General features: G+C 45.8%; 1 protein-coding gene across 1 annotated transcript; it reads left to right on the top strand.

The window, feature by feature from the left end:
- Positions 1–23,233: 23,233 nt before the first annotated feature.
- Positions 23,234–23,578, top strand: LOC308520570 (small ribosomal subunit protein uS8-like; the record flags this gene model as incomplete). Its single annotated transcript, XM_081093163.1, has 1 exon — positions 23,234–23,578. The coding sequence occupies one exon, from the start codon at positions 23,234–23,236 to the stop codon at positions 23,576–23,578; it is 345 nt and encodes a 114-aa protein (XP_080949289.1).
- Between the last annotated feature and the right edge of the window lie 623 nt (positions 23,579–24,201).

Raw genomic sequence — 24,201 nt, 5'->3', positions numbered from 1 at the left:
TAAATAATGGAGAAGTATACAATGTTCATGGATTGTAAGACTCACATCATTAAGATATCAATTCTCCTTAAACTGATTTATAGGTTCAATGCTATTCATATGAAAATTCCAGCAAGCTCTTGTTGTTGAAACCAATTAACTATTTTAAAATGTATATGGAAATATAATGAGCCTAGGCAAACTTGAAGGACAAAGCTGTAGGATTTAGACAGTGTGATATCAAGATTACTATAGCCTTAGTAGGTTAGGGTCAGTGCATAGAGCATCAGCCTGCGGATTGAAGGGTCCTGGGTTCAATTCCTGTCAAGGGTATATGCCCGGGTTACAGGCTCAATTAAGAAAGTGAAAAGGCAAGCCACAGACTGGGAGAAAATATTATATATATATATATATATATATATATATATATATATATATATTTGACAAAAGACTGGAATATATAGAATATTTTGAACATATGAAGAACTCCTTCTCACAAAAAAAATATATAAAGCCCCATAAAAAATGAAAAGAACTGTTTGAATAGGTACTTCACAAAGGAGGATATCCAGATGACCAATAAGCAGATAGACAGGTGCTTAGCTTCATTCGTCATCAGGAAAACACAAATTAAAATCACAATGAAATACCGCTCCGCCCCCGGCTAAATGGCTAACTGTAGAAGGCGGGCACTGGCAGGGGCTGAGAGGAGCGGCTGTGGGCCTGGCAGCACTGCCGGTGGGAGTGGACAGTGGGCCACCTGCTTTGAGAAAGTGCTTGGCAGTTTCTGATACAGTTAAGCCTACTGCTGCTCTGTGACCCAGACATCTCACGCTAGGCACGTCCCTGAGAAAAACGAAACCCCAAGCTCACGCAGAATCATACGAGAATGCTTATACAGTATGACAATCTATATGAAGTTCAAGGCAGTCTAAACAGACGTATGATGACAGGAATCAGGACCCTGGCTGCCTCTGAGGGAGTGTGTAGGCAGGGGGCGGGGTTAGGGGTGACGGGGATGGGCTTGAGGGGACTTTCTGGAGGATGGACTTGTTCTTTATGTTGGTCTGGAGGAGGTCACATGGGAGGGCAGAGCTAAGCCTCCCGCCTGTGCCTTGATTGGTGCATTGTACTGTACGTAAACTATATCTCAGGAAGACGATAAGAAAGCAAGAGCCAGACACTAGCTAGAGCCCCGTGCTATCTTTACAATAAATGCCTGGTGTTCAACATGGGCTGACCTAGCCTCTGACCATTGCACTGAAAAGAACTTGCTCTCAAGCTGTGAGGACCTGTCAGGCTTTTTGCCAGAGACCACAGCAGAAGCGTCAGTGTGTGTGAGTGTGTGTGTGAGAGTGTGTGAGTGTGTATGTGAGTGTATGTGAGTATGTGAGTGTGCGTGTGTGTGTGTGTGAGTGTGCGCGCGTGTGTGTGTGAGTGTATGTGAGTATGTGAGTGTGTGTGTGTGTATGTGAGTGTGTGTGTGTATGTGAGTGTGTGCGCACGCGCGCGCGTGTGTGTGTGAGAGTGTGTGTATGTGAGTGTGTGTGTATGTGAGTATGTGTGTGCATGTGTGCGAGTGTGTGAGTGTGTGTGTGTGTGTGAGTGTGTGTATATGTGTGTGTATGTGAGTGCGTGTGTGTGTGTGTGTGTTTCCATGTTGGCTAGTGTTTTAACCTTTATGAATGCCAATGCCTTTAGGTGGGTCAGGTACACTGTAGTCTGTGGAGTCTGTCTCTCCACTGCCTGGACCCTGACGGTAGTTTGCCTCCGGGGTCGGCACTGTGGGAAGCGGGTGGGGGTGGAATGGGGTGCAATTGCAGCTCCTCCTATTCTCAGGCCTGCCTGCTCCCTGGGGCTGAGCCCTGTCAGCCCCTCTCCCCGACTGGAGCCATGTGGCTTCTTACCCTCCCTCCTCCCTCCCTCCCATGGAAGCCCTGCGAGTGCTCCCTGGCACCCTTACATGAAACCTGTCTCTGCGCCCTCCAGCCCTTCTCTGAGAGGCCCAGGGCAGGAAGGCAGGATAGGGTTGGCATCCCCCTCTCCATCCCTGTGCTCAGGGACTCCCGGCTGGGGCCCAGCTCCGCCTGCCCTGCGCTCCCCTCGGAGAGGCTGAGCTGCAGCGGGGCGTCCCCGGCCTGTGCCACGCCAGCCCACGTGGACAGCTGCGGGGAGGGTCTCCCTTCCTGAGGCCAAAGTGCTTCCCTGCGCTCATTATCCAAAGTGCAGACAAACAGCTCTGACCCTCATCCCCCTGACATGGGCGGCAGGAGTGACAGCGTGTGATGCCAGAGAACAGGTCAGAGGCTGGCTGAGCGGGGGAGGCGCTGCGCGGCCGGCAGGGAGGAAATGACGGGCTCTGTGTCAGACTCATAAACAAGCCTGACTTCACACTTGCCCCACACACACCCCTCTGAGGTCATGCAGGCCCCTCCCGTCCCCTGGGCCCACGGCACAACAGCACCGACGCCACGAGGCCGGGTGCTGCTGGGGGTGGACCTGTGGCTGGTCCTCCCCTGACCGGTGGCAGGCACCCAGCTGTCAGTCACCTGGGGTCAGGCTCTGACGGGGCTCCGGTAGGGAGGGAGGCAGAAAGGCCCTTGCCTGTAGGTGTGGCTGCTGCCTGGCTCACACTACCTGTGTCTTTGTGGGGCAGTAGGTCCTCTGTGGCCAGACCGAAGCCCCCTGCCATCTTTAAAGAGAAGCTAGGAACTCAGATGTTAGGCAACATCTTCTGATGGCAAAAGGCTGGCAACCAGTTTGAAGTGTTAAGATCCTCAGTGAGGACTAGGAACACAAACCTGTGTGCGGGCATGGCCTCCAGTGGCCGTTACACCCTCTGAATCGCGTGGCCTTTCACTAAAACATGGCACCCGATTCACAGATGGGGCTACTGAGGCCCAGAGCCCGGCAGCGACCACCCACAGGGGCAGAGCCAGGCAGGGGTTCACGTGGGGAGCCAAGTTGGTGACCTCACTGGAGGCCTCGACCATGATGGTGAGTGCTGCTGCCGCTCCTGCTTGGTGCACGACGCAGGGGACCTCACCGGGGACACCTGGGCAGGCGCTTCCAAAGCCCAGGCCTCCAGGCCCAGGACTGAGCCCTGCACAGAGAGCACACGTCCCGGGCGCCAGACCTCCCTGAGCCCAGATGCCACACGAGCACAGGCTGAGCCCACGGCTCCCGAGCCTGGCATGCCAGCGACAGACACACAGCCTGGACCTGTCTCCAGGAGGTGCCACAATTTCCTTCCCAGGCCTTTCCCATCGCTGTTCCCTCATAGAGGGGTCCTGCAGGCTCGAAGGCCTCGGCGTCCCAAGCTGAGCTGCGGCCGGCTTCTTGCCTCCTCACCTGGAGCAACTTTTCTGTTATTGGTTGGAATCAGATGGGCCACTCCAAACCCTCATCACATCATCATCAACGAAATCCCCATAAAAATGTATAATATGTTTTTATTGATTTGAGAGAAAGAGAGAGAGAGAAAAACAAACAAACAAAAATAACAAAAAAATAAAGAGAGAGAGAGAGAGATAGAAACATCAATGTGAGAAACATTGATCAATTGCTTCCTGCAGGCCCACTATGGGGATGGTGCCCTGACCGAGAATCAAACCGGTGACCTTTTGGCGTATAGGACAACACTCAACCAACTGAGCCACACGGGCCAGGGCCCCAGAGTTTTCACTGATGCATCACTGATGGCGTCATGAGCTGTGCTAAGCACCCCCGCAGCGCTATTTCACACATTCCCAGCAAAGGTCCTATTATCTTAATTTTTGCTACACAGATGGGCTGAAATTGCTTGTGGAAATACTGGCAAAATCAACGCTGGCACCCAGACCTACCTAACCTCTGAGTCCTTGCTTTTAATTACGAGGTGCCTTCCCTCCCCCTCAACTGTGGGCCCAAGTCCCTGTCTGACCGTCACTCTGTACCCCCGAGCCTCGGTTGCCCTCTCTAGAAAGACTGGCAGTCCCCGTGGGCAGGCTCGCGGTAAGGTTGCGAGGAAAGAATTAACACAGCAGGTCTGGTGGCGCAATCCTTGCATGTCTGGAAGCCTGGAACCAAGGTGGACCCTGGGCCAATCCCTGGGACAGTGGCTCTCGGACTCTTCTTTCTGCTACTGATTGGTGACGTGGTGCGTGCCGGGCCACTGGGGAATTGCTGAGAAGTGCCCCGGGATTGTTATGTGCCGATGTATCTGGCTTCACCTGTGGGATTCTGAGGGTCGGTTGCCATAGCACAGTGGTTCTCAACCTTCTGGCCCTTTAAATACAGTTCCTCATGTTGTGACCCAACCATAAAATTATTTTCGTTGCTACTTCATAACTGTAATGTTGCTACTGTTATGAATCGTAGTGTAAATATCTGATATGCAGGATGGTCTTAGGTGACCCCTGTGAAAGGGTCGTTTGACCGCCAGAGGGGTCGCGACCCACAGGTTGAGAACCGCTGCCATAGCAGGTTGTGCTTGTGTGCCCAGCCTTTCATAAGAGCCTGGGATCCGCGACTTGTGTGGGCTTTCCCGAGCAGGGACCCTTCTGGTGTCCCCGTGGCTGCCTGCCACAGAGAAAGATACTGTCCTGTGCAACTTCAGTGGGGGAAGGACTTGGAAGCCTGTGCCCAAGCTTCCTGGACCTCGCCCAGTGAATATCTTTTTCCTGTTGCTTTTATTCTGTATTATTTTCTGTAATAAAACTTAACTACAATGCTCGGCTGGTGTGGCTCAGTGGTTGAGCATCGTTCCATGAACAAGAAGGTCATGACTGGATTCCCACTTAAGGCACGTGCCCCCAATTGTGGGCTCGATCCCCAGTGTGGGGCAAGCAGGAGGCAGCCAATCAATGATTCTCTCTCATCATTGAGTTTCTATGTCTCTCTCCCTCTCCCTTACTCTCTGAAATCAATAAAAATATATTTTTTAAAAAGTTAGCTATGGCCAGAACCAGTTTGGCTCAGTGGATAGAGCATCGGCCTGCGGACTCGGGGATCCCAGGCTCGATTCCGGTCAAGGGCATGTACCTTGGTTGCGGGCACATCCCCAGTGGGGGGCGTGCAGGAGGCGGCTGATCGATGTTTCTCTCTCATTGATGTTTCTAACTCTCTCTCCCTCTCCCTTCCTCTCTGAAATCAATAAAAATATTTTTTTAAAAAAGTTAGCTATGGCCAGAACCTGGCATTAAGTCTTGTGTTACTGGATCATCAAACTCAAGGGTGGCCTTGAGACCCCTGGAAAGAGAAGCTCAGAAGGAAGTTGACTAGTGTTTGGCCACGGTGGGTAATGGCGTGGGCCTCAGCAGAGGTCATTTATGTTCAGCTGGCCACATGATGGTAGCTCCCAGCTACCAGGCCATTTTTCGTGTTCCCGGCATGTAATCCAAGTGGCCCATGCTTTCCAGTTCTCTGGGGCCGCCTTTCCCTGCCTCCTTTCGTTTCTGAGTGAAATGGCCCAGGATGGCCCCACTGCCATATTTCTGAGAATTCATGGGAAGCATGGGAACAACCTGGAACTTCGGTGGCCCTGTGAGTCAGGCCTTCCAGTATGCATACCCCTTCGGACGTGAGCTGGGCCTGTGACTTGTTTTAAGCCACAGAATGAATCAGCAGTGATCCTGGGCCAGCCACAGTCCTGAGCCTGAAGAAGGCCTGGCAGTGTCCACATTGATACTCTTGAGAGTTGCTGTGTGAGAAGTCCGATTTCCTGCTGGAAAGACCATTTGGAGAGAGAAAGGCCCCGAGACGACAAGGAAAAGACAAGGAACTGGACTCATAGCGTCAGTGGAGGCTCCAGAGTCCGGCTGCAGCTGGGCCAGACCCGCCCGGCCCTGGGGCGGAGCCGTCCTGACTCCAGCACCATCAATGAAGGAAGAAGCCGCGCTGGACTTCCAGCCCCAGCGGGCGTCACGTGGCGCAGACAGGAGCCATCTGCTGTGCTCTGGCTGACCTCCTGAGCCTCTTGGCCTGGCCTCTCCTTTGACGAAGATGTGGGAACAATATTCCGCTGTATCGTCCCATTCTCGTGCCTTTCTCCTATTCTACCATAAGAAATGGTGGAAACGCAGTGATGAATTGCAGCCAACAGTTGACCTCAGAAATGCGGGCAGTCAGGGGTAGTGTTTTCTCTGACAAACAGGAGAACACGTGCCCCAACGAGGCACAGGGCTGCCTGGCCTCAGCTGTCAGTTGCCAGGTGCCTGGCTGCCAGTGAGTCCCTAGACGTCGGTGATCCGTGTCCTGCGAACTCTCCCCTGTGTTAAATGCTGACTCAAAATGTTTTTCAAACACCGCAGTTATCCCCTCCAACGGAAAAAGGCGAGCCCATCTGCAGGCTGCCTTCAGCTTGCAGTTCGGCATTTCGTAACTGCTCATCCAGAGCAAGGCCTCGCAACACTTACTGCTGGGGAGTATTTCCACCTTCGGAGTAACAGGAGCTCTTCCTAGTTACCTGTTGCTGCGTAACAAATGAGCCCAAAGCTCAGCGGCTTAAAATCACGTGCATTTATTACCTCACCGTTACCGTGGGTCAGGAATTAGATGTGGCTGAGCTGAGTGTTGCTGGCTCAGGGCCACTTACACAGCTGCAATCAAGGTATCTGCAGGCTGGACGGGGGGAGGACCCACTCCCAAGCATGGACGTGATGGCTAGAACTTGTGGACTGTTAGACTGAGGGCCTCCGTTCCTCACTGGCTGTTGGCCTGAGGCCAGCCTCAAGCCTTACTGTGTCGGACTCTCCACAGGGCCGCTCACTGCATGGCAGCTGTCGTCACCAAACTGAGCAGTCGAGAATGTGCCAGCAAGGGAGAGTGAGCGAGCAGGATGGAATCACTGTCTTCTGCAGCCCAGTCTCGGAAGTGACATCCATTACTTTGTGTTTTGTTTTTTAGGAGCCAATCACTATGTCCAGCGCTCTCATGAGGTGAGCTGCAGGGCTGTGCTCACGCCCACATTCCCCAGGCAGAGGCGAGAACTGCAGCAGCCAGCAGGCACTTCGTGTCCAGAGAAGAGCTGGGCCAGAGCTGGTTCCCGTAGCCATGTAGTAAGGTAGAAGCTGATGCGGTCCCAACGCAGCCTGCCTCCCAGGGGCTGATCCGCCACACAGAGTCTACTAGGGGTGTCACTGGAGTTCAAGCCAAGGTCTCTTCTGGTAAGACAGAATCAAGTGACAATCATAGCACAATGACTGTAGTGGGGTGGGCACAAGTATACACTGTTGAAAGAAGTATACATTAACCCCAAATTTTTTATTATTATTATTAAATTTACTAGAGGCCCGGTGCATGACATTTGTGCCCTGGGGGCGGTGGGGGGGGGGGGGGAGGAGTCCTCAGCCCAGCCTGCACCCTCTCGAAGTCCAGAACCCCTTGGGGGATGTCCGCCTGCCAGCTTAGGCCCGCTCCCCACATGGGGTCCTTAGTGCTGGTGGTGGGAGAGGCTCCTGCCCCCACTGCTGCACTCTCCAGCTGTGAGCCCAGCTTCTGGCTGAGTGGCGTTCCCCCTGTGGGAATGCACTGACCACCAGGGGGCAGCTCTTGCATTGAGCATCTGCCCTCTTGTGGTCAGTGCTCATCACAGCAAACATTCCCACATTTGGTCAATTTGCATATTAGCCTTTTATTATATAGGATTGGGGGGACATTGGTCACCATGATCATATAGGTTTCAGGTGTGGGTTTCTATGTTACAAGATCTATATATTGCACTATGAGCCCACCATGTAAAGTCATATCTCCTGTCAGCATATATTGGACCCTCTTCTCCCACCCCCTTCTCTCTGGCAGCCACCACACTGCTACTTGTGCTCATGAGCTTCAATTTTATATCCCACATATGAATGAAATCATATGGTTCTTAGCTTTTTCTGACTGACTTATTTTGCTTAGCATAATGTTCTCAAGGTCCATCCATGTTGTTGCAAATGGCTCTATTTCATCCTTTCTTATGGCTGAATAGTATTCCATTATATTTAGGTACTACAACTTTATCCAGTCTTCTATCGCGGGACACTTTGGTTGTCTCCATGTCTTGGCCACATGAATAATGCTGCAATGAACATAAGGGCGTATATATCTTTGCAAATACATGATTTCAAGTTTTTTGGATATATACACAGGAGTGGGGTTGCTGGGTCATATGGTAGCTCTATTCTTAATTTTTTGAGGAATCGCCAGATTGCTTTCCATAGTGGTTGTATCAGTCTACATCCCCACCGGTAGTGAATGAGGGTTCCCTTTTTCCCACAACCTCTCCAGCACTTGTTATTGCTGTATTGTTGATAAGGGCCACTCTAACAGGTGTGAGGTGGTAGCTCATTGTAGTTTTGGGAGGGATGCACATGGATCGGTGAGGGAGGAGGGGGGACACCCGCCTAGCCAGCCAGATCAGCCGAATCAACCCTGGCGATCAATGGGGTGACAGATGTCGCAGCCAGATCGCCCTCACATCCTCATTGTAGTTTTGATTAGCATTTCCCTAATTGCCAGGAGGTTGAACATCTTTTCCTATATCTATTGGTTGTTCATATGTCTTCTTGGTTCTCTGCCCACTTCTTGATTGGGTTGTTTGTTTGGTGTTGAGTTTTATGAGTTCTTTATATATTTTGGAAATTAAACCTTTGTCAGAGCTACTGTTTGCAAATATCATCTCCCATCTGGTTGGCTGCCTTTTTGTTTTGTCTGGGTGTTTTTTTGTTTGTTTGTTTTTGTTGTTGTTGTTTTATAGTTTTTTTTGTTTTATTGTTGTTGTTGTTTTGCCATGGAGAAGCTTTTTAGTTTGATATAGCCTCATTCATTTATTTTTGCCTTTTCTTCCTTTGTCTTTGGGGTCAAGTTCATAAAATGTTCTTTGCAACCAAGGTCCATAAGTTTAGTACTGATGTTTTTCTATGTAATTTATTGTTTGGGGTCTTATATTTAGGTCTTTGATCCATTTTGAATTAATTTTTGTACATGGGGACAAACTATAATCCAGTTTCATTCTTTTTCATGTGATTTTCCAGTTTTCCCAGCACAATTTATTGAAGAGACTACCTTTACTCCATTGTGTGTTTCTGGCTCCTTTGTCAAAAATTATCTGTCCATATATATTTGGTTTTATAGCTGGGCTCTCTATTCTGTTCCATTGATCTGTGTGTCTGTTTCTCTGGCAATACCATGCTGTTTTGATTATCGTAGCTCTGTAGCATTATTGAAGTCAGGTAGAGTGATACCTACAGCTTCGTTCCTTTTTCTCAGGATTGCTTTGGCTATTCAGTCTTTTGTGGTTCCATAAAAAGCTGATGATTTCATATTCTATTTGTTTAAATAGTGACATTAGGATTTTGATATAGATTGCATTAAATCTTTATATTGCTTTGGGTAATATAGTCATTTTAACTATGTTGATTCTTCCCATCCATGAACATGGGATATTTTTCCATTTTATTGTATCTTTTTTAATATCTTTTAATAATGCTTTATAATTTTCAGTATATAGGTCTTTCACATTCTTTGTTAAGTTTATTCATAGGTATTTTATTCTTTTGGTTGCAATTGCAAAAGGAGTTGGTTTATTTTATTTCTTTTTCTGAAGTTTTGCTAGTATACAGGAAAGCAATGGATTTTTGCACACTGATTTTATATCCTGCAACTTGACTGTATTTGTTTATTGTTTCTAATATTTTTGGGGTGGAGTCTTTAGGGTTTTCTATGTACAGAATCATGTTGTCCGCAAAAAGTGACAGTTTTACTTTTTCCTTCCCTATTTTAACCCAACATTTCAAGACTGAAAAATGTATCAAGAGGCTTAAATGTGGGAGACCTTTTTTGTCTTCTTAATTCCCCTTCTGTGAGTCTCAAGCATAAGGACACCAGAAAAAAATCACACTATATTCATTTTTTAATTATCTCATTTTTGTTTATAAATAAATTAGAGGCCCAGTGCATGAATTCATGTATGGGTGGGGTCCGGTTGGCCAGCCCCAATGGGGGCCGATCGGGGCTGGGCCGGCGGGGGGTGTGGGAGAGGGGATGTGGGAGGTTAGCCACCAGGCCCAACCCTAATCAGGATGGGGGGGCCGATGGGGGGCAGGCTGGCCAAGGGGGGGGGATGTGGGTGGTTGGGAGGGCCGATCAGAGCCCCCATTGGGCTGGTTGGCTGCTGCAGTGTGCCTTATAGCGACTGATCATTTGGGTTGTTCTGGTCATTCCACTGTTCTGGTTGCTTGGCTTTTATATACTATATATGTGTATTTTTAAGTAAATCCAGACTATTGTGTCTAGGAGCTGGAATTACAGCAAATTTAATTTTATTCACTTGCATATTCTATGATGAAAATGAGTTACTTTTATGTTAAAAATTTATTTTACAAACACATATGTAGAGTGTAACAGTTATTATTGAAAAACACAAAGTAGAAGCATTTAAAATGCTCAGGAGTTGGGTCAAGTAATTATAATAGAACCATACAATAAATTTTTATGTAAGCATTAAAATTATGCTTGTAAAGTTTTAGCAATGCAGAAAAATCCTTATAAAATAAGTTTAAAATAAAAATCAGATATTTATTGCCCTAACTGGTTTGGCTCAGTGAATAGAGCGTTGGCCTGGGAACTGAAAGGTTCCAGGTTCGATTCTGGTCAAGGGCATGTACCTGGATTGCAGGCACCTCCCCAGAAGGGAGTGTGCAGGAGGCAGCTGGTCGATGTTTCTCTCTCATCAATATTTCTAACTCTCTATCCCTCTCCCTTCCTCTCTGTAAAAAATCAATAAAAATATATTTTTACAAAAATCAGATATTTATTTAAGATATATATACTGCCGAAACAGGTTTGGCTCAGTGGATAGAGCGTCGACCTGCGGACTGAAGGGTCCCAGGTTCGATTCCGGTCAAGGGCATGTACCTGGCCTGCGGGCACATCCCCAGTAGGGAGTGTGCAGGAGGCAGCTGATCGATGTTTCTCTCTCATCGATGTTTCTAACTCTCTATCTCTCTCCCTTCCTCTCTGTAAACAATCAATAAAATATATTTTTTAAAAAAAGATAGATATACTGAGTGGCCAGATTATTATGACCACCTGACATTTGTAGGCAAATTAGGCGTATACTGCATCGTATGGGATATGGAAGCCAAAGGCCTGTTCGAACACCTTTGCTGTCTGCAGTTACCAAGATAAAATGTCTCCAATTCGCACAGGAACACAAGGATGGGACAGTCGAGCACTGGAAAAAAGTCATGTGGTCCAATGAATCACATTTCCAGTTGCATCATGCAGATGGCAGAGTGAGAATTTGGCGGAAACAGCATAAAAGCATGCACCCCACATGCATGAGTACAACCCTTCAAGCTGGTGGGGACAGTGTTATGGTTTGGGGCATGTTTTTCTGGCATGATTCGGGCCCTTTAATTCGTGTGGAACAACGTCTGAATAGCACAACATACCTAAGTATCGCTGCTGATCAAGTTCATCCTATCATGTTGATGGTGTATCCCAATGGAGATGGCTTCTTCCAACAAGACAATGCCCCATGCCACGGTGCTCGTATTGTGCCCAAGTGGTTTCAAGAACATGACAGAGGCTTTACCTTGCTTAGGTGGCCCCCACAATTACCAGATCTCAATCCAATTGAGCATTTGTGGGACGAAGTTAAAGAGCCATCAGGCAGCTGGTTCCACAACCATCAAACCTCACAGAACTGGACAGTGCTATTCATCAGGCATGGTGTCAGATTCCTCGCATCACCTTTCAACATCTCATGGAGTCAATGCCCAGAAGAATCGCTGCAATACTGAAGGCAAAAGGTGGCCCAACAAAGTACTGATGGGGTGGTCATAAGAATCTGGCCACTCAGTGTATATTTACATATAAAGACATATGTTGGACTCAATTTACATAATCAAATCAACACAGTTAAGTCAGCAATTGCCAATGTCTGGCATGTACTCCACCAGTGACATGCCAATTAATCTGTTTCACCAGCCACATCAATTAATGGGTCTAAACAGTTGGGTTTAGCTGAGGGAGGTTAACTGGGCCATCTGATTGGTGTTGGATATGCCAGTTGGTTAGATTATCTGGATTTGATTGCCTTTGTGATTAAACATAAATGTTGGTTTGCACATGTCTGGAAACATACTGAAAGAGACCCACCCAGAGAGTAGTGGTTATTTCAGGCTGACGGCATTGTGATAACTATTTTATCTGTTACACTTGTCTTAGATACACACTGTGTTTGTTCCTACTGTTTTGTTCTCCCCTACCCTGTGAGTGGTCCCCACCCACGCTGCGACCCTGTAGTGACCCCCTTTGGGAGGAGCAAGTCACCCCACCCACTGACTTCAGACCCGATCATTAATTTGCTCAGCCAATGGGACGTGGGCAGAAGCGACATGTGTGACGTCAGAGAGGAAGCTGTGAAAGCCGTTGTGTGGCTCCACGGGTTGTTTTCTGCGCTAAGAGAACAACCTATCCCAGCGGGACTGATCCTCCAGGCTGGGCCGGGGAGTGGAGACACATGAGCGACGCCAGCATAGACGCCTGTGAGGAATAAGCCTTGTTGTTGTGGCCGCAGAGAACAGGAGATCATTTGTTACTGGAACATATCTCATCAAAAGCTAATACTTTCCTTTATTTCCCAAGTTTTCTACAAGTAATATGGAAAAGTTTCATAATGTGTCTAAAGGTTATTAAAATAATGTTGCTCTCTAGATACTTAACGTGTTGCCCCAAATCTTTTCATCTGTCCAGAGTCTGTAGTATAAAAACAAGCCCTGAATATTCTCACTAAATTAGATTTTGATGGACCATGAGGGTCTGAAATTTATTTGAGTATAATTTAAATACAGTCAGAGTTGTTCTGGGCCCTTTGCCAGCCTGATTCTGCTGAAGTGCTCAGGTAGGGTCTGCGGGCCCTGGGTGGGGCTGGGTGGGGCTGGGTGGGGCTGAAGAGAGTCAAGAAGCAATACAAGGGATTAGGGGTCTGTGTTACATCTTCTGGCCCAGTATCCATCCCTGTTTCTGGCAATGGCACCCTGGTTTCTCACAGGGAGCCCTCATCCTCAGCCAGTCTAAGGGGGGTTTGATGGGCTGACCCAGTCCGCTGACTTCAGGGATGAGGGTGTCACCCAGGTCTGGCTAGTCGGAGCAGTGAGGCACCCTGGCCTCCACAATTGACTCGGGGAGTCAGATGACCTCAGCAAGCTACAATGCCAAGGGTTTTACAAACCACTTTATTCTCCTTTTGTGCCAGCTCTGGCCAATGGAGGACAGACAGAAGGGATGGATGCCCCGTTCAGGCCTGCATCTAGCACATCCCCCACATGGGATATTCTCTTATCTTCCCATGAGAACCTTGAAGCCTTGCCTTGAAGATGGTAGAGGCTCAAATGGGACGAGCTTGAACACCTTAATGACTACTTCGGGCAAAGCCCTCGCCCCCCAGTCTCTTACCGTGAGTAAGAGTAAGAGATTTTAAGATTAATGTGCTGCCATGGCAAAGTCTAACCTACTCTGACGAATATATGACCAAACCCCAGGCCAGACTCATTAGACTCAGCCCTAAGGACTTTGGTTTGGAAAGCATTACTCTCTTTTTCCTGGAATTGCTAAGTTGGTAGGATGTAAACCTGGAGTGCTAAGCCCATCATTTATTCATTTATTCCACCATTATTTATTGAAACTCTGCTATACACCTGGCACTGGCCTCAGCTCACACTCCACGACTGCACAGTGAGGAAGTCTGAGGATGAGGCTAACATAGAGGAAAATCAAACTGAGAAGCAGAGCATTGGTTCAGACTGCTGGATCCAACCAAACCTGAAACCATCGCATTCTTTTTTGTGGGATTTCTGAACCCTTTTGAGTGGGATTTCTGACACTTGCACACAACAAGTTATAATTAATTCAAAGGTCAGACTGAAATGAAAGTAAGGTCATAGGTCTGTGCTGTCATCAAGATGGGCTTATTAGAGGCAGGGTATAGACACTGGCCCAGCTAGAACCTGCCAGAGAGGAGCAAATGGGCACAAATGATATGATATGCAGGACTGGGCATGCCCTGGTCACTGAAACACAGCCCAAGCACAGGGGAGGGAAGAGCAGCACTGGGCACTGAACCGGACATGGAACCTATCCCTCAGGTTTGCTCTGACACCCAGCCTGCGTTCTGACAGCTCAGGCCGGCTCCTCCAACACGACCTCACTGCTGACTTCAGGTTTGCAGGCTGTGTCCTGGCTTTTGCCTGGCTGTGGACTTAGATTTGGTGAAAGGCTACAAGCCAAAACTAGAAGGGAGTTTTTTTTTAAAAAGCCAATTCAGTTGAACACAGTACATGTTTCTAGTGCTCCTACCACATCCCAACTTCAGTGCTGGTTTGGAAAACCTGCCTTGAACCCTTTCTACATGCCAGGAACTTGATCCATCCTTCCTTCTGAGGCAGGATATAGCAAGAAGCGAGGAAATTCCTTGGCAAGTAGAATGAGGGAAACTAAGGCAAGATAGTTAAACAAGGCCAAGCAATTAACAGCCTGCTAATAAATAACAAGATCATATCTTCCCTAACCAAGAAGCACATGGTTTACACCTCTCCTTCCCAACCAGAGAGAGAGAATAGCTTAAATCACCTACTAAAGGAGAGAGAACAGAGACTCAGATAGTGCCATTAGTGCCAGCCAAATCCCAGCACGGATGCAGTCAGGGGAATAAATAACAAAAGAACCAGTTAGAGCCAGACAAATCGAAGATAAACGTAGAGCAGTGAGGCTGACCAGAGAATGAGCGCAGATTCCCCTGTATGCTCATGTTCATGCATCAGCATATTGAAGGACACACCTAGGAAGTTGTTGAATATTCTGTTGAGACCCTCCCCTGAGATCTCCCCTAGAACTCTCACTGCTCTCCCTGGAGCACACCCCTGCACCCCTTTCCTCAGGTGCGTACTTTTGCTTTCTTTCACCTAAGCTCTAAGGGTTCCCAGGAGACTTGAAACAGGGGAGCAGCAGGCAGCAGCAGCTTATCCCAGCTAATCCTCTTAATCTGTCTCCAAATTCCCTCTGCTGGCCCCTGTAACTTGTTTCCTGAGTCCACGCAGCCCGCCATGGCTCACTCCTGTTACTGTGACTTCCTTTCCTGAGTCCACGCAGCCCATCATGGCTCACTCCTGTTACTGGGACTTCCTTTCCTAGTCCACGCAGCCCGTCATGGCTCACTCCTGTTACTGTGACTTCCTTGTTTGCATTTAGGCAGCCCAGCCTAGGCTCACTCCTGTTGCTGTGATCTTGTCTCTTCTGTCTTAAGTCCTTCCTTCGTTTCACTGTCCCCAGCTTTAATAAATGTCCTCTTGAAAAATTAATAAATAAATAAATAAACTCTCAAAAACACCGGGACTGCTCAGCCGGTGTGGCTCAGTGGTTGAGCATCAACCTATGAACCTAGAGGTCACAGGTTTGATTTCGAGTCAAGGCACATGCCCAGGTTGCAGGCTTGATCCCCAATAGGGGGCGTGCAGGAGTCAGCCGATCAATGATTCTCTCCATTCCTCTCTGAAATCAATAAAAATATACAGTATATTAAAAAAACAATACCTGGACTTGTGTCATGAAATCTTTCCTGCATGAAATCAAGAACCCACACATCCCAGATCATGCCAAGGCAAAACCACCTTAGTTCCAGTGATTCTTCCTTCTTTCGTCTTTCCTTCCTTCTTTCTTTCTTTCTTCTACTCAACAGTAACTGAACACAATCTGAGCCATGGCCTGTGCTGGGCAGTGATTATTGAAAAACCAAAGGACTTGTATGCATACATATAAGCCAAACCAATGGACACAGACAACTGGGGGATGAGAGCATGAGTGGGGGGCGGAGGAGGTTGGAGGTTAATGGGGGGATGAGGACACATTTGTAATACCTTAACCAATAAAGAAATTAAACATTAAAAAAAGAAAAAAAGAAAAATCAGTGTTGTATATACCCACGTCCTGCGTGCTTCAGGGTTTGGGATCTGCAGAAGGGGCCGCATGCAAATGAAAGAGATGAGACAAGAAATAATAATTTGGAAATATTGAGGGCCAGGCAGGCAAGCCCAGTGCAAGAGAAAGGACTTCCACTGGTGCCCAGGCCTTGTCAACCTTTTTTATTCAATTTTGGATACACATCTAGCTCTTAGGCAGGTAATCACGGTAACAGACAATCTTAAAGGTCAGTAAATATTAGAAAGATTTACTCTGAGACTATTTGGTCAGAAAATAGCTTGAGCCCTCATTGTCTGGACTAAACAATAGGTGCATCCTCCATTCTACTCGAAGAAATAATCCCTAGGTTTGGACTTCCTTAGAGCATTCAAAGTGACAATGGAGCCTTAACTGGTTTGGCTCAGTGGATAGAGCGTCGGCCTGCAGACTGGAAGGTCCCAGGTTCGATTCCGGTCAAGGGCATGTACCTTGGTTATGGGCACATCCCCAATAGGAGGTGTGCAAGAGGCAGCTGATTGATGTTTCTCTTCCATCGATGTTTCTAAATCTCTATCCCTCTCACTTCCTCTCTGTAAAAAATCAATAAAATATATTTAAAAAACAAAAAACAAAGTGATAATGAATCATAACTCACTTCAGAAATCTCCCTGAAGATAGGACAAACACTACAGATTCATTGGAAACTACATGCATCTTGGAGACCCCAATCATTGAGTAAGTCTGAGAAAATGAGCCACACAATAAAGAAAATCCTGGCGAAAATATGCCATGAAATAATGGCACCAGGCACTCTCTATTGTCTTGCTCTGGATTAGTGTAATGTCCCAAAGTAGGGTTAAATTAAATCCTTTTGAAATCGTATATGGGAGACCCAGGTTTTTATTTGAGGAACATCCCTTGAGATTGAGTTGAGGAACATCCCCTTGAGATTTAGAACATGAATCAAATATCAAACAATATGTACAACATTTAGGGCAAACAAGTTCGCACAAGTTTGCTCATTGCAGGGTCTATCTACCTGTCTGACAAGCCCTTACACTCATTCCAGCCAGGAGACCAAGTCTTACTAAAGACCTGGAAGACTCAAGGTCCTGAACACCAGTTAGCCAAGTAATGGATCAGTCCCTATAACATTCTGCTGACAACACACTCTTCCCTAAAGCTCACAGAATCAAGTCTTGGACCCACCACACACAGTTAAAGTGGGTGTCACCTCAGGAGGACTCAGATCTTGGTGCTGCTGTTGATACTGTAAGGGGAAGCTGGACCTAAATTCCTGAGATTGAAAAGTCCTCTTTAGAACAAGGACAGCACCTCCAAAAGCTAAGTGACATGTAACTTTTTCTATTATTATTATTTTTTGGGGGGATAATTGCTATACTTTCTGCACGTGCTTTGACTGATAAAGCCTTTGTCTGCATTTCCCAGACAATGGTTTCCTCAACAAACTTACCCTGCTGTTGGGTGTGCCACCGAAGGCCCACTCAGATTTAGATCATGAGGATCCTATAGTCTCTCTGATCTCATTATAATTCTCCCTGCACTACTAGGCATACCCCTCACTAAATACTTGATTGCTTGTCTACACAATAGGTCTCACTTTGGAAGCTCCTCTGCAACAATTCCATTTGAAATATGAAGCAGTTAACCAGCTTTGCTTGTCCAGCAGTGCCATCCTCTTGACACCACGCATGCCGCCTTCTGAGGACAGCAACCCTCCCTTGTTTAAAGGATTCCCTCCCTTCTTGACCCCCTTCTTCCTTTAGTAGATAGCAAGAATTTCTGGACCCAGGAATAGGTAAGACTATAACGCTTGACAACAGGAAGTAATTACAGAAGATGAGATCTCCATCCATTTACCCTTATAAAATTACAAGGTCCAGTTTTGCAGGGGGGCAATTGTTACTATGAACAATTAGTTGGAGCACCAGGGAGTCTCCCTCATTGGCCAAGATGGTGCCAGGGGAGGTTCTTACACTGAGCGACTAAAAGTTAGGGAGAGGAATGGATAGGACCCAAGCATGCCAAAAGCTAGCAAGATAATTAGATAGAAAAAAAGTCCTTCCCTTCTTCTCCTTATAAGAGCTGTGGGTGTAAGCAGGAAGGGGAAATGGTCTTTCAGATGGGAGTCCATCATTCTCCCAGGTTGTAGGGCACCCGAATAAACCTCTTTCCTTTTGCACCAGCACCTGTCTCAGGAGTTTGGCTTTTGTTGTGGCAGAAAGCAAAACCTGCATTTTTTGGGCTACAAGTTCACCATGCCTGGGTATTTTAAGGATGCTTAATGATTTTTTTCTAAATATGCAAGTAATAATGCTCATTAGAGAAAAGTTGGAAATGGCCACAAAGTGAAGAAGAAACCCCCCCAAATCCTACCACCCAGAAATAACTGGAAAGATTTTTCTTAAATATCCTCTTAGTATTTTCTCCAGCTGTATATTAATTGCATTTTTTCCCCTAAAACAATTGGAAACATAGGCTCTGGTGAAGATGGAATAAACACACAACCCTATCTCTTCCAATAAATGCAATTAAAAGCCTTTGACAGAATGTGTGGGGCAGCTCTGTGAGGACTCTAAAAAATAGACAAAACAACCAATTTCTAGTCTGTCCTGGGAGGAACTTGAAAGACATCACTTCATCAGGTAAAGGCTAAACAAACTGAAAAAATCAACAACTCTTCTTAGATCTGTCAGAAAATTGAGGTCACAGAGCAAACTGCTATCTCCAGAATTGGACAGACAGGTGGATGCAGAGAATCACAACTTATCTGAGTAGAAGCCCTTCATGGGAACCAGTGCTGGGGCAGGAACACCTGAACTGCAGTTGATTAAATGGAAGCTCATTGTGGACAAATACAAGAGTTAAAAACTCTAGCAGCGGTTTTCAACCTGTGGGTCATGAGCCCTTTGGCAGTCGAACGACCCTTTCTTTCTTTTTTTTTTTTTTATTAAATCTTTATTGTTCAGATTATTACAGTTGTTCCTCTTTTTCCCCCCATAGCTCCCCTCCACCCAGTTCCCACCTCCCCCTCCGCCGTCACCCCCCCCCCACTGTCCTCATCCATAGGTGCACGATTTTTGTCCAGTCTCTTCCCACATCCCCCACACCCCTTTCCCCCCAAGAATAGGCAGTCCACTCCCTTTCTATGCCCCTGATTCTATTATAATCACCAGTTTATTCTGTTCCTCAGATTATTTATTCACTTGATTTTTAGATTCACTTGTTCATAGATGCGTATTTGTTGTTCATAATTTGTATCTTTACCTTTTTCTTCTTCTTCCTCTTCTTAAAGGATACCTTTTAGCATTTCATATAATACTGGTTTGGTGGTGATGAACTCCTTTAGCTTTTCCTTATCTGTGAAGCTCTTTATCTGACCTTCAATTCTGAATGATAGTTTTGCTGGATAAAGTAATCTTGGTTGTAGGTTCTTGGCATTCATCACTTTGACTATTTCTTGCCACTCCCTTCTGGCCTGCAAAGTTTCTGTTGAGAAATCAGCTGACAGTCGTATGGGTACTCCCTTGTAGGTAACTGACTGTCTTTCTCTTGCTGCTTTTAAGATTCTCTCTTTGTCTTTTGCTCTTGGCATTTTAATTATGATGTGTCTTGGTGTGGTCCTCTTTGGATTCCTTTTGTTTGGGGTTTTCTGCACTTCCTGGACTTGTAAGTCTATTTCTTTCACCAGGTAGGGGAAATTTGAAGTCATTATTTCTTCAAATAGTTTTTCAATATCTTGCTCTCTCTCATCTTCTGGCACCTCTATAATTCTGATGTTGGTACACTTGAAGCTGTCCCAGAGGCTCCTTACACTATCTTCGTATTTTCAGATTCTTTTTCCATTTTGCTTTTCTGGTTGGGTGTTTTTTGCTTCTTTGAATTTCAAATCTTTGACTTGATTCTTGCAATCCTCTAGTCTTCTGTTGGAACTCTGCATAATATCCTTTATTTCAGTCAGTGTATGCTTAATTTCTAGTTGGTCTTTTTCCATAACCTCGAGGGTCTCACTAGATTTCTTGAGGGTCTCGCTACATTTATCGGCGGTCTCACCAGACTTTTTGAGGGCCTTCCTAAATTTATCGGCAGTTTCTAGAAAGTTCTTGAAAAACCTTAAAAGTGTGGTTTTGAACTTTATATCCAGTATTTTGCTTTCCTCCATTTCTGTCATTTGTGTCCTGTTTCTTTGTCTCCACATTTTTTTTATGCCTCCCTGTGTTGATAGAGTGGCTTTGTGTGCTAGGTGTCCTATAGGGCCCAGTGGCTCAGCCTCCCCAATTACCTGAGGTGGACACCCTTGGTGCACCCCTTTGTGGGCTGTGTGCACAGTCTTGTTGTAGTTATGCCTTGATTGTTGTAGGATCACTGGGAGGAATTGACCTCCAGGCCAATTGGCTGTGAGAATCAGTTGTGTCTACAGTGGGAGAACTTCTGTGCTGAAGACACCCTTCTGGGGCAAGACTTGCTTCAGTGGAGCTTTGGTGCTCACTGAGTCTGCCCCCTGAGTCTGTCCCTTATGGATCTGAGGAGTTGTAATCTGGCTCTTGGATCTAAGGAGGTGCTAATTTAGCCTCTGCCTGAGGCTACCCAGCAGGAGCTACGAAGAGATCTGCAGATTCCCCTTCCTTGTTTGGGGCTTGGAGGTGCCCAGATGAGGCCCAGTTGTGAAGCAATGCAAGCTGCTGTGGGGCCTTGGGCCTTCTCTTGGAAGTTCTGGGTCTGTCTGGTCCAGCTGCAGTTTGTTAGGTAATTTTCAGATTGCAAAGGGCCAGGCCTTTCATATGCAAAAGCCTCTGCCTCAGCCTGGGTGGGGCGGGGTCTCAGGGAATCAACAGGGCAGAGCAAACAGCTATGGCTGATCCTCAGCCCTGCCCTAAGAGGCCCTGCGTCTCAGTGTCCTGGTAATCGCTGCAAGCACCTCTGAGAGGAAGCTGCCCTCAAGTTCTGAGTTCTGCCTGCTGCCAGACAGTCCAGTTTCTCCCCGTATGAGTCTGGGTCCCCAGAGACTTCCCAGAACTGGAGTTCAGAGCAGTCGGGGGCTTAAGACTCCCTCCCAATTCAAAAAGACAGCCGCATCCTCAGTTGCCAGCCCTTGCTGCGTGCGCCTCCGTACCTCTGCACTTTACTTCCGCACCTCCTCTGAGTCTCAGTGTGCTTTTCTCATTCGTTCTAGTTGTAGAATTTCCACTCAGCCAGCCTTCCTGTGGTTCTGGGTGATGTCTGTTTTGTCTTTAGTTGTATTTTTGAAGTTGTTGTGGGAGGCAGCTATTTCCGGTGTTTACCTATGCCGCCATCTTGGTTTTTCCCCAAACGACCCTTTCACAGGGGTCGCCTAAGACCATCCTGCATATCAGATATTTACATTATGATTCATAGCAGTAGCAACATTACAGTTGTGAAGTAGCAACAAAAATAATTTCATGGTTGGGTCACAACAAGAGGGACTGTATTTAAAGGGCCAGAAGGTTGAGAACCACTGAATTAGAGTGTCGTCCAGTGCACCAAAGGGTAGTGGATTCAATTCCTGGTTAGGGCACATACCCAGGTTGTGAGTTTGATCCTTGGTCGGGACATGTGCATGAGGCAACTAATCAATGTTTCTCTCTCACATTGATGTTTCTCTCACTCTCTCTCACTCTCCCTTCCTGTCTCTCTAGAATCAATGAAAAGCCTGTCCTCCTGTGAGGATTTAAGATAGAAAGGAAAAGAAAGGAGAGAAAGAAAGAAAGAAAGAAAGAAAGAAAGAAAGAAAGAAAGAAAGAAAGAAAATGCTATAAATGAAAATCTCTATAACATAGGTGAATAATGCATTTGATGGGCTCTTTAGTAGACTGGCGCTGGCTGAAGAAAGAATCTCTAAGCTTGAGGGTATGTCAATAGACATGTCCAAAATACAAAAGCCATGAGAAAAAAAAAGACTGAAACAAAGTAACATAAAACCCAGAACTGTGAGACAACTACAAAGGTGTAACATACATGCAATGAGGATACCAGGAGAAGAGAGCAGAAGAAATATCTGAAGCATTCATAACAGAGAATTTTCCCCAAATTAATGTCAGAACCAACCACAGATCCAAGAAGTTCAGAAACTCCAAGTAGTATAAATGCCAAAGAAAAAACCACACCTAGGTATATGATATTCACACTGAAGAAAATTAAAGATAAAGAAGAAAATCTCTCCCTGGCCAGTGTGGCTCAGTTGGTTGGATCCCATGTACCTAAAGGTTGCCAGTTCAATTCCCAATCAGGGTACATACTTAGGTTGCAGGTTTAATCCCCAGTCGGAGAACATTCCAGAAACAACCGATCAATATTTCTCTCTCACATAAATGCCTCCCTCTCTCTCTTTCTTCCTCTTCCCCCTCCCTCTGTTCCTCTCTCTCTAAAAATCAATAAAAAACACACATATCCTCAGATGAGAATTTAAAAATCTTGAAAGACACCAAAGGAGAAAAACACCTCATGTATAGAAGGGCAAACATAGGAATTACATCTGACTTCTCAAAAACATGCAAGCAAGGAAAATGGAGTGAAATATTTTCAATGTTGAGAGGGGATAAAATCCTCACCAACCTAGAATTTTATATTCTATAAAAGTATCCTTAAAAAGTGTAGGAGCAATAAAGGCTTTATCAAACTAGAAAAATGGAAAGAATCTATTGCCAGTAGACCTGCATTGCCAGAAATATTAAGTCTATCAGAGAGAAGAAAATGATATAGGTCAAACATTAGGACTGACAGAAAGGAAGAGCATTAGTGAAGAAATGAGTAAAGGTAAAATAAAAAACCTTTTTATTTTCCTTACTCTTAATTGAGCTAACGTTTTAAAAAATAACAATAGCAACCATGTATTTAAAGATTATAACTTATGTGTAAGTGAAATGAATGACAGCAATGAGGCAAGGGATGGGAGCAATTAGAATATTTTATTTTTATGAGGTACTTGTACTACCCGTGAAGTAGTAGTGTTATTTGAAAGGAAACTGGATTAGTTGTAAATGTATAATGCAAACTCTAGGACAACCACAAAAAAGTTGTAAAAGGAAGTAGAATTGATGCTGCTAAGAATGAAGAAAAAAATAGAATCATGTAAAATACTCAATTAAAACCACAAATGGCAGAACAAGAATAGAGTACAAAAAATAGAAAAAAGGACAATGACTAGGAAGTAATAATAAAAAGGTATATGTTAAGCCAACTATAGAATCACTTGAAGTGTCAGTGGCATAAATACACCACATAAAGGATAAAGATAGATTTTATTTAAAAAATATCTACACTCTTTCCGCCATCGGTCCTTGCCACCATAATGGTGCTCATGAATGTCCTGGATGATGCTCTGAAGAGTATCAACAATGCTGAAAAGAGAGGCAAGCACCAGGTTCTCATCAGGCCGTGCTCCAAAGTCATCATCCGGTTTCTGACTGTGATGATGAAGCATGGTTACATTGGCGAATTTGAAATTATTGATGACCACAGAGCTGGGAAAATTGTCTTGAACCTCACAGGAAGGTTGAACAAGTGTGAAGTAATCAGCCCCAGATTTGATGTGTTACTCAAAGATCTAGAAAAACGGCAGAACAATTTGCTTCCATCCCGTCAGTTTGCTTTCATTGTACTGACAATCTCAGCGGGCATCATGGACTATGAATAAGCAGACAAAAACATACAGGAGGGAAAATCCTGGGATTCTTTTTCTAGGGATGTAATACATATGGGGAAATAAAATGACTCAAAGGACATAAATAAATAAATAAATAAATAAATAAATAAATAAATCTACACTAATAAAAGAGAAACATGCAAATTTGGTGTCACTCTGCTACTCCCACCAGCCAATCAGGATGAGTATGCAAATTAACCCAACAAAGATGGTGGCTAATTTGCATATGCAGGTGTGGGGCAAAGACTGAAGGCTCCGGCTGGAGCAAAGACTGAAGACTGAAGACGACTGAAGACTGAAGAGGCTTGCCTTCTCTGCTGCGGTCGGAGTGAAGGCCTGGGTCCCGGGTGCCGGAGGAAAACCGGTGCTGGCAGCCAGGGGAAGGAAGGTCTATTGCACGAATCTCTTCGGGCAATGGGCCTCTAGTGTTCTCTATAAGAAACCTACTTTAAATATAAAGGCACAAGTAGATTTTTAAAAAAGTAAGGGGATGGAGAAAGATATACCATGCTAATTCTAATGAAAAGAAAGCCAGAGTAGCTATATTAATTTCAGACAAAGAAGATTTCAGAGCAAGGAAAATTATCAGGGATAAAAAGAGGCATTACATGATG

Source organism: Myotis nattereri (genome assembly GCF_964212035.1).
Source record: "Myotis nattereri genome assembly, chromosome: 5".
In the NCBI taxonomy this organism is placed as follows: Eukaryota; Metazoa; Chordata; class Mammalia; order Chiroptera; family Vespertilionidae; genus Myotis; species Myotis nattereri.
Note: the sequence above shows the minus strand (reverse complement) of the source record. Positions and strands in the feature narration are given on the sequence as shown.